Below are 15884 nucleotides of genomic sequence, written 5' to 3'. Positions count from 1 at the left end.
TACAGATTAATGTTTAAGTCATTCCTGAACTTGCAGTTTCAATCAAATCTTTTGTTATATGCTTTCAACTGCTGTCTTTTGTGCTTCAAAATAAATATTACAATATATAGAAATAAAGATATTAAAACATTTAATCATCAAAGCTACCATTGAAAATAAAGAAATAAAAAAATACACCTGTCGCTTCCTCTTGAGAGAATAGTCTGTGGTACAGATTTTGGAGGTAATGCTGACATGTGTTTGATAGACTCTGTTAGAAGTGTGCCTGTGCTTCATAGCTGATCCTGAAGAGTAATTGTAGTGATGCCAAGTTGTCCCACGTCATGTGTGAAACCTGCAGTAAGTCTGCGCTATTTAACTACCCTCTCTGGTACCTGAGTCTAGCTTTGTTTTTTTCTGTTACTGATCTATGCTCCATGTCTCTGGATGTAAAGCACATATTGCTAATAGGTCAGAACAGCGGGAGGTATCACAATTGACATGCATCAACATTTTGGTGCAGGTTATGGAGACAGAGTCATAAATGTAATAAACTAAACTTTGTTACTATCAAAACAGGTCAGGCAAGTATTTTGTTTTAGGTAAACACACCGATTAATAAAATTAAACATAAATGACAACACTGCATGATGCGATTCCATCCATGGTGTGATGTGGTTCGGTCTTAGCTGGGCAAAAATAAATACACACAATGAAAAGGTCTGATGTAGGTCACCGACACCTGGTACTTACTCCCAGGGTGCTACGCCTGTCGAATTTCTACAGACTGAAAGGGGACACTCTCACTAGGACATCAATGTACTTGCTGCTTCGCTTGAGTAAAGAGGATAAACCAAGTCTGCCTTCAAAAATCATCTCAACTTTGCATGTAGGCAGTCTTGTCCCAAACCCTGTTTGATATTTTCACAGTTTCTCTTCTAAAGGAGGAGCTATGGTGGCCACATAAGGAATGTGTTAGTCCTATTCCTGGGATACACGTTTGTGGATTAAAATGAGAGGAAACAAGCTTTTACAAGATAAGTGGCTGATTCTTAGCCTTGTCTATGATGGACTTAGAGTAGAATTCTATATTTTTTTTGCCTTCACAATTTCCTTTTTATATATTTGTTTTAAAAAGATATATTTAGCCTTATCCGTGGTCTAGATGATTTCTGCATTTAGATTCTGCGTTAAGTAGCTTGTGGTATTTGTTTTAGGTCAAGAGTAAACCAAGGATTACTATGGGAGTGGAGTATAGATCTCAGCAAGATAGTAACTTTGGAGCGTATAATAGCAGTAGATGGATCGAAGTTCGGGGAAAACCTTGTCCAAGAGACCTGTTGAAAAATGGGCAGCTTTATATTGTGGCGAAGAATGTCTTGACTTGGTTTGGTGTTGGGTATGGTCTTCATGCTGAAATCATTGTCAGCCAGTGGGACTCCCTAGGTCTATGAGTACAGATTGAAGAGCAGCAGTGAGAAATGGAGCCTTGATGGGACAGTACACATTGCTGGGATGGAATCTGACCAGAAGGAGCATATCTGGACCAGCCAGGGTCTGTTCTGTTTAAGTAGGATTTTAACTTCAAGCCAACGTTCTTGATGTCCATTTGGCACACCAGGATGTCAAGTAGGGTATATTGTTTAATTGCATGTGAGGTTGCATAGAAGTACAGGTACAAATGGGTTCTCATTGTCTGTAATTATCACAGTAGTGCCAACTACATGAATGGTTGCTGTCTCCTTGCTACAGTGGGTCTGAAGCGAGACGTGTACTCCTGTAAGAGGAGCGTGCCTTAATTATGTAATGGAACCGGTTCAGGATAGTTTTTCAATCATGTTTCGCAGGAATGATAGGGTAACAAAAGTAGGGTAATTGCAGGTTCCTTCCATCCATTAATAATGATCAGTAGCAGTCTAGAGATTTCTTTAATAATGGATAGTAGAATGGTGTCTTCTTCATATGTGGTGGCTGTCAAGGATAACAATTATTTCACCTAGTCTTCTTTGGAGAGGTGTTGATCGTCGACTATTTGGGTGTGTTGGACGGGTGAGGGTCAGGGGATATCACGGACAGGTGTGTTGTAAATTTGATTTTGGATCTTGTGTCTGTTGCCCTTCGGGAAGTTGTTGATGACTGTGCCTTTTTCCATAATTATGAAGAGCATTTTGCCATTGCTGATGACGTTCTTGTAGATGAGGTGGCATAGTGCGCAAAATAGTGCTTGAATTTGGCCTGAGCAATTACCAGTTCCTGAGATTCAGAATTCTGCCTATCATTTTTTCATTTTCTTCAGTGCAGCACCCGAAGTCCGATGGGTATACCCAAATGTGTTATGTGCTCACTGTGCCACTGGAACTAAGGTGCACACTACTGACAAGGACCATATAGGCCAAGAGTGGATTTGAGGTGTTGAGATGCTTGTGTTCCATTTTAGATGGAACCTGACTTAGCAGTTCAGGCGGGACTGTTCCTTCTGGAGCAGGGACAAGGCTGATTTTTGTACGACTAGTCCCTGCCTGAGGTACCATCGTGAGCAAAAAAACCTATGCAGTGGAATGTGGCCCGAATAATCATAACATACTCAGATTAATTCAAGCATTTGCACAACACTGGTTTGTGTTCCCATGTTCTGTTAATAAAAACCGCCTTAGCAGTTATGATGAGCCGCTACCTTTAGTGCAGTTATCTCAGAGTTGCAAGATCGTTTGCAGTTGCGCGTGCTTTTTCACTGATTTTGATGACATCTGTTAGCACATTTACTGTTGCTTCGCTCCTAGTTGAAACATGCTGCTGATGGTTTTGCTTTTGAAATACAAAGCTGTTTGGTGTCTTCCCCATTCGTAAGGAAGGTTTCCATGTTGCTGCTGGGATATAATGATGCTGCTTGGCTATCCATTATTGGTGGAGGGTGTCTTGTGGGGTTTTGGGAATTGCTCTTTGTCTTAATTGGACATTTCTAGGCGTTATTGTTGATTTGTCATAGAACAGACTGATTTGATTGATGGTATCAGTGGACCATTGGAAATGCACTGGAGTGAGAGGGAGGAGGATCCCAGGTGATGGTCACGTACGAGCAGAAGAGGTCCTTTGTTGTGGGTAGGCCGTGTGAGAACAACTGTACTGAGAAGACCCAGGAAGGTTTCCTTTAGTGTCTTTCTGGAAATGGTACACAAGGGAGTCAAGTCCTCATGAAAGCTATTGTATGTGGATTTGCCTGAGGCTGCTGTGATGAGGACTGCACCTGCTTGTGGAATGCAGGGCTGTATCTGGGTTGCCAGATTAATTGAACTTGACACTAAGACTTTGGTCAGGGGAAAATGACTTGCAGGAACTTGATCCTTTTGTGTGTCGGGTACTGCTGGATTGAGCAGAACCATAAAGTTTTGTGCATGACAGCTAAGTCCACTACTGATTTGTTCAAACTGCCTTAGTTTCCAGGACATTAGGATGTAGATGGTGATTATAATGAGACAGCTTTCTGTCCTAATTATTATGTATATATTAACATTAAAGATGTCTGCTATACCTGTCCATGCAGGACTGTAGATCATGTAAATGACCTATTGGCTCTGCTAGTGCTTGTTCTTGTTCTTCTCTGCATATCTTTAAGCTTGATACACAGGGATTAAGACCTTCAATCCATTGCCCCATACTGCCTAAAATTCTAGCACCTCCCCTGCGAGCAGGCAGCTGCTGCCTCTGTGCCATGCTTTGCTGCCTCCTCCTGGGCGTCATACTATCTGTACCCTCCCAGCTCTTCGGGCCCCTGGACCTCACACCTCTATCAATGTCAATAAAGTGCTCTGTAGTGCATCCACCTCCAAAACAAAAAGGTTCAGCATGTACATACCCACCAACTTATTCAGCAAATATAAGTATGTTACACCTAATTATCTTTAGTCTTACTAGGACCTCCACTCTGTCTCATAATGTCTGTTGTTTTGTTTTTTAAATCTTTTTATCAAACGTGGTATACATTTCTACATATACCACTGAGTGGCAAGAACTTTTTGCTTTGTTAAAGCTTATTTGTCCTTGGAATCCTGTTACTAACCTTTTGTGTTTCCTTGCTGCAGGCATTGTCTACTCTGGACTCCATCACCCTGATGTACCCCTACTTTTACCGGCCCTTGTTTGAAGTTGTTGAGGATGGATGGCACTCCTTTCTTCCTGAGAAAGAGTTTGAGCAGCTCAGTTCAGTGGTAGGTGCAACCTATGGACTCACTTATGTTGAAGAAAAGATGCAGACCTTGACCCATCCTAAATCCTGAATGTACTTTTTTCTGTAATTGCTGCCAGTAATCTAACCATATTTCCTGAAGGTAATTTTTTTAAAAATGAAGCATAGTAGTTGGGTGACGGTACTTTACCGAAATATAAACACAGATAAAATTTCTACAAGCAATGGGTTTCTTGTCCAGTTGAGGCTTTCAATTAGTGTAATCTGGGAAAAACTTATTTTTAAGTTCATCCACTAGGAAATCGATGAAGACACTTGCAACATTTACACAACCTAGGACTAATTGTAAAGAACTATACTCATTTTTCTGTCTGAAATGTTGTTCTGCTTTCCTGCCCTTATCTCATAACCAAGCTTACAGAACCTCTCTGGAATGCACTTCTGAGTTTAAAGAAGACATTTATTGTTATTATTTCTTCACCGCAAGGTTCTTGAGAGACAAAATTAGTAGACTGGAAGCACACGTTCGAATGTAGTCGCAGCAATGAAAGCAAAATATATCAAAGTAATTCTCAGTTGCAATGTACACAGCAAATACGTGATTATATTATAGCATAACTTCAAAGAAAAGCATAAAAGTCAAAATTCATCACTGTAGGGCCTATAGCTCAGCTTCATCTTTCTGGGGTCTGCAAGTTGATGACTCCGGTCAACTGCGAGAAAGAGATTGTCTACCCAAACAGGAGACAGGCAACTGACGTCTACGTTCCTGTCTGAAGTCAAGGAGATTCAATCTACCCCTGCTGTAGCCCAGAGTCATCCTAAAAAGCAAACTCAGTGTGAGAACCGAAGAACCCTGGAGAGTGGCCAATTATCCCGAGCTCCCTCGCTCTCAGACTGGATTGCGAGGTAAACACAGAATCTACGTGCTCTTATCAGCTAAGGTCTGGTGTGAAGAAAACAGCTTGGTCCATCTTGTGGAAAAACACAGCTTTGAAAAACACAGCTCATCTGCAATGTCTCAACTGCAATGTCTAACCCCACGTTAAAGCCAAGAGGCAGCTAACCTAAATATCAAATGTAATGTCTAATGTCATGTCAAAGCCAATAGGCAGCTAAACTGAATACAGAATGTAATGGCTAATGCCATGTCAAAGCCAATAGGCAGCTAAACTGAATAGAGAATGTAATGGCTAATGCCATGTCAAAGCCAATATGCAGCTAAACTGAACAAAACATATAATGTGCTACTGGTGAACATTGAGCAACTAATATGCGCAGTGGTGAAACACAAAGTCATTGGTCGAACACAATTAATAGCATCACAAATGTTACCATAAACTAATTAAAATCCACAATTAACAGCATCAGCCCTACCCAACCCTTGTCTCAGAAAAAAACTGTACTTGACATGTAGGTTTACAGATGATGGACAAGACTTGAACTGCAGTCTCATTAGGCCTGGTTGTAAGAACGTCGAAGTCCTGCAAATATTGAAACTCAACAAGATCCTTTTGCACAGTAATAAAATCTGGAAACATAGGAATCAAATGGAAGAGAGTGGAATTGTAATGCAGTTGTACCAAAAAGTGTGAATCAGATTAAGGTGAATGGACAGGTATGTTTTAAGCGCCATCATAATGGAAATACGGCATCTAGCAAAGTATGTTCTGTTTTGAGACAAGTTGGTCTCCAGTGCGAGGTAATAGGTCCTCTTTGCAAGAATGTGGAAAAGTAAAGCTAAGATGATAGGAAAGAAAAACAAGCTGCAAGCACAAATAAGGGAAGTCTGAATAGAGTAGGAATAATGGGAGGATGTGCTGCATGTATATGGGATAGAACAAGTGAAAAAAGATGGCCCCTTTTGTGACATTTTAATTGGAACAAATAAGGTAAAGGTTTTAGCGGATTTACAAGCCCATTATACATGCTTGGGGATAGCATGCAACATGTTTGGAGAGTTCAAATTGTTGCGGTCTGACATCAAATTAGTCAGATATGGGAACAAATGCATTAATGTGGTCAGTTATTTTGTGATCACTTTATTATTCAAGGGAATACAAATAAAAGCTAATGCTTATGTAGCTAATGATTGGTCATGTTGGTTGGTCTCAGTCGAAAGAACTAGTTAGGAAATTGGATTCTGGTCATTCTAAGAAGGCATTTGGATTCAAAGATGTCGTGATATGAGGTGAAATGAGAAGGAGTAAATCTGATGACAATTGTTTCCAAAAGTATTTCACAGATTCTCTTGAATTATTGAAATTATTTGTACATAAGATAATTATCAAGAAAAACGCAACCCCAGTAGTGCATAAGGTGAGTAGTGTTCCATTGGCAGTAAAGAATGTTTTCAACTGCGAGTTGGAACGATTGGTTATAGACGGTCAGATTAACGAAATTGAATCCACTTAGTGGTTGTCACCTGTGGTAGTGAGGCAAGGCAGACGGGTAACTTGAGAGTATATGTGGACTTGAGAGACCTGAATAAGGATGTTTGAGTGGATTGACATACATTAATTACCCATTATTAACTAAATGTTGGGAATATAAAAGGGAGCCACGTTTGTGCCTACTCTCGACTTGTTCTCTGCCTACCATCAGATGGCCTTACATGAAAAACTCTGTATTAGTGTCATTTCTCACTTGGGAGGGTGCATGCAAATACATCCTCACACCATCTGGCCTTGTCTCCATCCACAGTTTTTCAGAGCGCCATGCATCAACTATTTAAAAAACATTGACAATGTGTCTCATTTCCAAGATGATATTTTAGTCCAGGCAGCATCTCGGGAAGAATATTGTAAGACATTGTTCCAGGTTTTGAGTATTTTGAAAGATCATGATCTGATAATTGCTAAGGAAAATGGTGGGGCTAAATATTTAGGCCAGTGGATAAGGATAAGGAAGGATGGTATTTCTCCTGTTTCTCTATATCCCATGCTCCGAGTCCTAAAAATGAAGACCAGTTAAGCTCATTTTTCAGACTGGCTAAGTACTATCCAAACATACCTAATTTCTTATAAAACAAAAAGAACTTTCATGAGTCAGTTGTTAGAGAAGAACTTGAGATTTTTATGAAATTAAAATGTTTTTTTTTTGGTGTGATAGTTTTAAAGAGATTTTTTGCACTTTAAAAAACTTGATTGTCAGTGCACCTGCTCTTGTACCTTTTGACACAACTTTGAATCATATTGTAATGGGTGCTAATAATATTGGTTTTGGGGCAGTTTTGTTCCAGGACCTGAATAGATGTTTGGAAACTGTTGCATTTGTTTTACGACCTCTTCGAATGACAGAAGTTATCCTTTGAGAAGGAGGTACTACCTTGATTGTTTGTCTTAGTTACCTGTTAACGATGATGACTGGGATGATGATGATGACATTGGAGATACAATGGGTTCCGTAGATACTTCTAACTGCAAATTCTGCACCTTGTGAACACTATGCAGGCAGCAGACTGTAGCCAGAAACTTTAAAGCAGTACTCCTTCTTGCGGTATGTCGTGTTGCGCGGCTGAGAATAACGAACCGTGCTGCATATGAGCAGCACAAGAAGTTCCTTTCTGCGCATACAGACTCGGATTCAGAGCTTGTCCTTGGTCTTTAAGATCAGTTTGTTTGTCAAAAAATTCAGTGTGCAAGGAAAAATGTCACCTCCTAAGACAACAAGGGCAGTGACTGTCATAAACTGATGAGTGTGGCGGACCTTCGTGAAATATGTCTTTGGTGCTTGGCATCAGAACATGACTCCAGGGCCTGTGATAACTGCATCCAGATTATTCCAAAGGCCGTACGGGACCGGCAGGCCAAGCTTTACGTTCCCAATCATAAGCGGACTCCATGCTGAAACCGGTCAAAGTCGGGAAGATCCTGTTCCCACTCTCAAAGTAGTTTCTGTAGCAGATCATCATTGTGGTTGAAGTCTTCATGTTAATCCAATAAGTCAAAATGGTAATCAGACACTGTCTGCTACTTCCGGACTCCAGAAATGGCCTGAGGGCGTTTACATGCCGATTCTGAGGAAAGTCCCTACACACCCTGATAGTTTTCGACATACAACATTATAGTTATCCGTATCTATAGTGATTTGTACCTGAGGATCCTTATTCCTATAGGTTCATTGTTGTAGCTCGTCTCGTAGATTTCTTCTACATTAGTTACTTCCCTGCCCGAGCTAAGCTCATCTAATCAGGGAACCCCCTTTGATAATTTACCACTATGGAGATGAAAACTGATGATTTAACTGAGTTACTTCACCCAAATCAGGCTGCAATAAAGCCTGTACTGCTATTAAATGAGGCCCTCATGGCTACCTTTAAGGGTACTTGGGCAAAACCTTGTTCAGAACCTTTGAATAGACTCATCGCCATTGCTGTGCCTTCCTTACACAGCATCCAACACCAGAGTTGGGTGGTACAGGCGTCCACCACTAAAGTCAATTCCAGCACCTTCCCTACAACCCACCCGATTGTGAGTCATAACTGATAGAGATGTTTGGAAAGCAAACATTCTCTTCTATGAGCCTTGCTCTGAGGTCAGTGAATGGCAGGTGTCTTCTAGGCTGCTACTTCCAACCCCTTTGGCACACAGTGGTGCAGTTTCACTGAATGTTCCGGGCAACCTTACGGCGTTCCTGACTCAAGCTATTAAGAATGGTCACTGTGCAATGAAATAAATCATATGTTCTGCATTTGACACAACAGAATGCTTAGGTTAAACAGTGGGCACCATTATGATACTTCAGCTCAATGCCTGAGTGAGGTCTACAGTCTTCTTGGGGGATGTCCAAGTCCCCTTGACAGACATGCCATTTGATGACTCTCACCTCTGACAAAAAAAAGCTAATTTGGCCTTCAAATGGTTTACGTATGGCCACAGCGTGTTCCTTGGGTCTTTCTGCCCTCACCAGACAGTTCCACCAACAGTTTCACCCTCTCAGTGGCTATGGTAAGGGTTTTCTGTTTCACCAAAGTCAGACCCCCTTCATCAGCTCAGCAGACCTTTATGTCCTTCTATAACCAAAGCCACAAAGCATGGACAATTCAGCAGGTGGTGCAGCTCAGTCCCCCACCCCTCCTGCATCAGTATCGCAAAACTGCATTAGTGTGTCCTTGTTTGTAGGAGGTTCTGTTACCTCCTTCAAGGATGGCAGGCCATAACTTCAGACAAGTGGGACCTCCAGAATGGGCATTGGGGCTGCACCCTCTCATTCTTCTCCATCCCACCTCACCTTCCATAACCAAGGCAGCTGATGGAGGACAATCTGCCATTTGTTCAGCAGTAAGTGCGGGCAGTTTTATCCAAAGGGGCCATAGAGAGGGCTCTGGCCCCAGAAGCAGGAACTGGGTGGTACTCCTTTTACTTCCTTGTGCCGAAGAAGAATGGGGACCTGTGTTTTATTTTAAATCTTTGCCCTCTCAGTGCCTTCCTGCTGAGGGTCATGTTTAAGATGTCCACCCTTGCTCCGGTCCTATCTGCCCTAGACCCCAAAGACTGGTTGGTAGCATTGCACCTGCAGAACTCTAATTTTCATATCCCTGTCCTGCAGGCCCACAAGGGGAAACTTGCACTTTGCAGTGGGCCAGTTGCATTTTCAGTCTGCAGTGCTCTCCTCTGACCTCACCAGTGCCCCTCAGTGTTCATAAAAATGATGGTGGTGGTTGCAGCACACCTTTGGAGGTCAGGTGAACCAGGCTTCTTTTACATGCACACCTAGCTGCTGATGGTGATCTTGCCCTTGGCATTTGTCAACTACTTCCTGATGATGATGAACATCCTAACATAATTGGAGTTTACTATCACCATGCTTACGCCTGACTCCTTCGCATATTCTCCTGTTCATCTGACCTATTCTGGATATGGTACCATTTTGTGCCTTTCCCCTGGAGCAGGGAGTCCAGGAAATTCGGTCTAGTATCCCAAAGTTTCAGTCTAGACCTGAGTGCAGATGACTTTGAGTCTGCTGGGATTGTTGGCCTCTTGCATCCTGCTGGCCAAACATAGCAGGTGGCACATGTAGGACCTGTAGTGAGACCTCAATTCCTAGTGTGTGCAGCATCAGCAGAATCTGTTGTATGCAGATTACAAAAGAGACTGCAAAAGGCCCGCACTGATGGCTACTAGACAGTGATTGGGGTAAGGAGAGGGGTCTGCTGATGACCCAACCACTGACTCAACACTGGTTTGGGGGAATAGAGAATGTTTATCTGAGTAAAACAAGACCAAAACAACAACAATCAAATCAGTAGCGGTTGAGATATGCATTTTAAAGAATAAATGTGAAAATAGTGCTTAGAACTCACTAGTGGTCAAAAGGTGACTTGAGGTCGCAAGGGACTGGGGCAAATCCAAAATCCAGACTGACCGCGAGGGTGGGTGGGCCGGCTACAGAACCCACGCATGGTCCCCTGAAACGGTACCTTTGATGGAGCAATGTAGCGAAGGCACGGCGTCGTGAGGTTGGTGGAAGTAATTGCGACTCATCATCTGCTGGCTGCTCAGTCTGTCAATCCGCTGTCGTTTGGCAACCGCTGCATCGCCGGTGATGAGCGATGCACCAGGTTTTCTCCTGCACTTAGGCAGTTGCATTGATTTTTGCAGGTTTCGACTGCAGAACCCACTTTTGAGCCGCAGGACTGGAAAGGGGCACCTCAGGCAAGAGTAGGAGTCACAGATGGCAGAGTCCAGCAACACCAGGAGAGTTCCAAGCAGTCTTTGATATCCCTGAGACTGCAGAAGAACAGAAGGCAAGCCTGCAAGCCCTTGGAGACTCTAGGGTTGAAGGATGTAGAGAGCAAGTCAAGTCCAGTCTTTCTCACCCCAGGCAAGAAACAGCCAGCAGTGGGCCAATCCAAAAAAGCAAGTTGCAAAGTGGCAGTCCCTCCTACAGCACAGCAAGCAGTATGCCGACACAGCAATGCAGTTGCAGAGTGGCAGTCTCTCCTGGCAACACAGCAGTCCTTCCTGGCACAGTGTTGGTGGGGTTTGGGGTCCAGTACTTATACCCACATGTGTCTTTGAAGTGGAGGAGACTTCAGAGAGGTCTTTGAAGATCACAATGTCCCTGCCCTCCCTTCCCTGGCTCCAGACTCTGTGCAGGGGATTATACAGCCCTATGTGTGGGGGTATTCGTGTGTGTCAGCTCCTCCCACCCATCTAGCCAAAGAAGACGCACCAGCCTGGTGATGGGCAATCAGGATGCAAATATAACACCCAAAGTCCTTTTGTGTGTGACTGTCTCGAGGAAATGTACAAGGCCCAGATGTCAACTACCCGAGATGTGCATTCCGAGACAGACAGAGGCACAGAATGGTTAAAGTAAGAACATGCCAACTTTCTATAAGTGACGTTTTCAGGCTTACAATTTAAAATCTGACTTCCCCATAAGATGTGATATTAAATTGGACATCCAGAGATACTAAACTCCATATTTCTATCCTTTCCCAATTGGAATGTTTTAAGGTAGTATCTATGCTGTCCTATGAGAGAGAGAGAGAGGCCTTCAACAGTGAACAAGCATTTGCAATGCAGTAGGTCTCACATTTCTGAGAGTTAGAGCTATTGGTGTTGTAAATGCATAATTGGGCTTTTCTTGCCGCATAAATTTGTCAACCCTGCCCCATAATTTGGTCTTTTTCTGCCACGTAATTCTGATGGCCCTGCCTATAACTAAAGCACTTCCATTCACCTTCTTCTGTCTGCAGCAAAAAATTAAAATGTTGCCATTAAGCATCCAAATTTAAATCCGCCATGCTAATTCCAATAGAACTTTCATCACCCCACCATCAGAGTTGCTGGCTGTTTATGTTTAGGATGTTTGAACAATAAAGAGGACTGTCTTTACTCGATAGTCCCTCTGAAGTGATACTGCCATTGCATTAAAAAAATTCAGAGATTCACCTTGGATTCGTCGAGGCTAAAAACGTGAGTTACCTATCAAAATACACATTCCCACAATGTCAGATTGTGATTCAATTCTGGAGACATTTACAGGCTGGAAAAGCATTTGGAGAGATTATATTTGTAGATGAAAGTGGAGAAAGTAAATATTTTGGTGTACAGCAAAGAGCTTGATTTTCAACATTTGTTTGCCTAGTCATGTGGTTAAAAGGCCTAGAAGCAAAGGTTTAAGCAGCAATGGACGGTGCTCCAGCTTGCACAATTGTTTCCCTGTTGAGTCTTTGCAACCGCTGTACATCTTTCCTAGTATTCAGCATTGGAAGGCGGTGTTACAGGCCAATCCTAAAGCTCCATGGAGCACCAAATAACCATAGTTAAAACACAAGAGCACAGCTAAGTTATAAGGAGGGATCACAACTAGTCGCTATCGAAGGGCTTGGCGATCAACCCAACCGTGCATCGTATTCCACCTTCTTTCAGGATAGTTGAAAAGGCAGAGCAACTGCAGGACTGGCCGGGTAGCACTTTTGAATACAGTTGAATGTCTGCCCGGAAGAGGTTTTCACTATGCAACTATGACGAAGACAAAATATTCTGCTATAAGCAAAAGCATTGTAAAAATATAGCATGTTAACCGCATGGTTTGGTTTTACTCCAGCAGGGTAGCTAAGGCTAAATAAGCGTACCAAAAAACTATTTACCTGTTGGTTGTTGGTAAAAATATCCAAGCTTGTATTTAATTAACTTGCGACAAATATGTGGTTGTCCCATTTACTGATTACGAACAACGGTACCCAAGTCAACTTACTAGGAGGTTATGTATGAGTCCAGAGCAGCTATGCTACCACGAACCGCTGCAGTAACTTAGCGTTCTCCTTACAACCAGTGGTAAGAGTTGTCCTGGCGCCCAACCAATAATTCTTTCTTTCCAGTGTTTGACAAACAACTGAAGATTCGCAATAAAATAAACAGACAAGTTTCCAAGGAGAAGGGGAAATGTAAGGGGTTCTTAAGCAAGTTCGCTGTTAAAACAGCTAGAATTCAAAGCTACAAATGAAATAAAATAGAAAGCTTGTTCTGTAACTCACTGACTGCAGCTTACAAATGGGCTCAATATGTTTGTAAACGCAGCACATCAGCCCCTCTCACCCCGCCGCCTGGAGACTGAAAACTGTGAATGGGTGCAGGGCATGTCCGCTGAAAGGCCGGTGCACAAAGGGAGAGATGTGCTGACACAGTCGCGATTTATTGTCATTGTGGCTACAGAGCACAAACGTGCACCCAGGCACAAACACACAAAACATTGCGCATGCACCCAGGCACAAACACACAAACCAAGGAAGAGGAAGAAACAACATACGGCCACGCAGCGTGAAGTGGCGAGACAAAACAAACAAATAGTGCACCACAGTAAGGTATGTGGCTGATCGTGCAATCATCCATGTAACAGGGTCAGTCTCCAAGGTGGTAACAGAGCAGCCTTAAGGCGGGACAAACATGAAGCATTTCCCTATGAAATTAAGGGAATTTTGCAAGGCAGGCCCAGGAACGAATAGAAGTGATGGGCTTGAGATGCGGGTGGTTAAATCCCACAGAAGAGATTACAACATGTTGAGAAGAGCAGCGCTTCAGTTTTCAACTATCGGGACATGTTAAACTTAAAAGTACATGTCCAACTTTTTAATTACACTGCACTTTGCCCTTGGGCTATCTATGGCCTGCATGTAATAACAAGCATTTGAAATACAATAGGTCTCACATTTGCTCGAGTTAAAACTATTGGCGTTTTATATTCCTAACTGGACTTTTCTTTCCTCATAAATTGAAAATGAAAAGTAAAACATTAGTTGACATAAGTGAGCCGATTCAAAGCGTCACGGCCGCCATGAGCATGAGTGCGAAGGAGAGACACAAAAGAAAAAGAACTTTGCTAGCAGTTAAACGTATCAGCAGTTGCACAGTTATCGATGTAACAGGGTCGGTGTCCAAGGTGGTTACAAAACCGCCCCAAGGAGGGACAAACGTAAAGCATTTACCAATTATGCTAAAGGATTTTCAAAAGGCAAGCCCACGAACGAGTGAAAGTGATGGGCGTGCGGTGGGCATGGTTAAAAGCCCACAATACTTACAACCGGTCAAACAGCTTAAGAGCTTAACCAAAAAAGGAAGGTGTGGGCCTGGCAAGTGGGTACACTTGCCTGGTCGAAATGGCCGATAACAACTGCACACACAGGGCAGGCTCTGCAGTGGCAGGCCTGAGACACAATTGCAAGGCTACTGTAAGGAGTGACACATTCAGTGCTGCAGACCCACTGGTAGCATTTAGTTTGCAGATCGTGGGCACATATAGTGCTCTTTACTAGGGACTTAGAAAGTAAATTACATATGCCAAATGTGGCAAAGCCAACGTCACCATGTTTAGAGTACAAGGCACCTGCACTTTAGCACTGGTCAGCAACGGTAAAGTGCTCAGAATTCTAAAGGCCAGCAAAAATGAGTGAAAAAACCAGGTCAGAGGGCAAAAAACTTTGGGTAAGCCACACCAAGGGTGCCAGATCTAGCACACGCCTTCCATTTAGAGAGGAGCTTTGGACTCCTGTAAGCCTTCCAGCTGCTGCCTCTCCTGCCCCAAGTTCTGATGAAGATCAGGAACGACTGGACCCAAGTCATCCTTATGGCACCTGGATTGGGCCAGGAGTGCGTGGTACCCGGAATTCCTGGGTCTGAGCATCTGTCCTCCAATCAGACTGCTGCTTCGTGAAGATTCTTCTGTTGCAGCAACATGGCTGGGCCCTGCACTCAGGCTCTCACAATTTGTATCTCCGTGCCTGGAAATGAGTAAGCAGTGGGAGTTGACCTCTTTCAACCTTCCTTCTGAGGTCATTGATCTCACTTTAGAGGTGAAGCGTCCCTCTACAAAAGTCGTTGGCACAAATTTGTGGCTTGATGCAGCACCCCACAGACTAAGCTTTCTGAAGGTTTGTTGTTTGTTTTGTCCTGTGCCCAGTAAACACTTGCTTGGGGCACTGTTAAGGGCTATTTGTGGACTCTTTGAGCATTTTTGTGGTTGTCAGATCAGCCTTGTTTATTTAAATCACCTCTTTGGATAAGGTTAAAAGGCTTGCTAATTTTTTTTCCACCAAATCCCTTTGTTGTGTGACAGTGGGACGTGAAGTTGGTTCTCATTTTTTCACCCCTTTTGAGCCACTGATAAGTTGTCCATTAAGATTTCTGCCATTGAACACAGTCTTTCTTATCGCGGTCACATGGGCTAGCCATGTGCGCAAGCTGCAGTCTGTTCTTGTCACCTGACCTCATGCAAAATTCTTTCCCGATAAGTTGTTTTTTATGACCCGAACTTCCTTTCTGTCGAAAGTGGTTGGGCAGGCTATCGCTCTTCCAGCATTTTTTGTTCCACCTCATCCCCCTAAGGAGGAAGAAAGAATACATTCTTTGGACCTTGATAAGGCAGTAAGCTTTTATATAGCCCCCTACCGAAGAACATTGGATGTACCACCAGCTTTTGAAGGTTTCTCAGGAGCAAAGATGGGCAAGGCAGTGCAACAGACCACCTCGTGAAGGATTGCTGTCTGCATAAAGATCTGTTTCGCACTGTTGAAAAAACAGTCTCCAGAACGCTTACTGCCACCAGAGCTAAGACAGCTACTACTGTGCTAGCACATGGAGTGCCTGTCCTGGAGATTTGTCATGCGGCTGCATGGATTTCAGTGCATATGTTCATGAAGCACCATGCAGTCAGGTACTTCGAAAGGGGCATTGTGCCCACAATGTCCAGCAGGATTTTTTGATCTGAGTCAGTT

At 43.2% G+C, this 15884-nt stretch overlaps 1 protein-coding gene across 1 annotated transcript in view; it reads left to right on the top strand.

Annotated features, from left to right (window-relative positions):
* The window catches only part of MTMR9 (myotubularin related protein 9), a 207379-nt gene that overhangs the window by 65724 nt on the left and 125771 nt on the right, over window positions 1–15884 (top strand). Inside the window, exon 3 of the mRNA XM_069236161.1 lies at window positions 4059–4184. Coding sequence (XP_069092262.1) covers window positions 4059–4184 — 126 coding nt within the window. The remainder of the gene's footprint in view (window positions 1–4058; window positions 4185–15884) is intronic.

This window comes from Pleurodeles waltl, chromosome 5 (genome assembly GCF_031143425.1).
Source record: "Pleurodeles waltl isolate 20211129_DDA chromosome 5, aPleWal1.hap1.20221129, whole genome shotgun sequence".
Taxonomy (NCBI): Eukaryota; Metazoa; Chordata; class Amphibia; order Caudata; family Salamandridae; genus Pleurodeles; species Pleurodeles waltl.
This window is presented reverse-complemented; position numbering and strand designations above follow the sequence as displayed.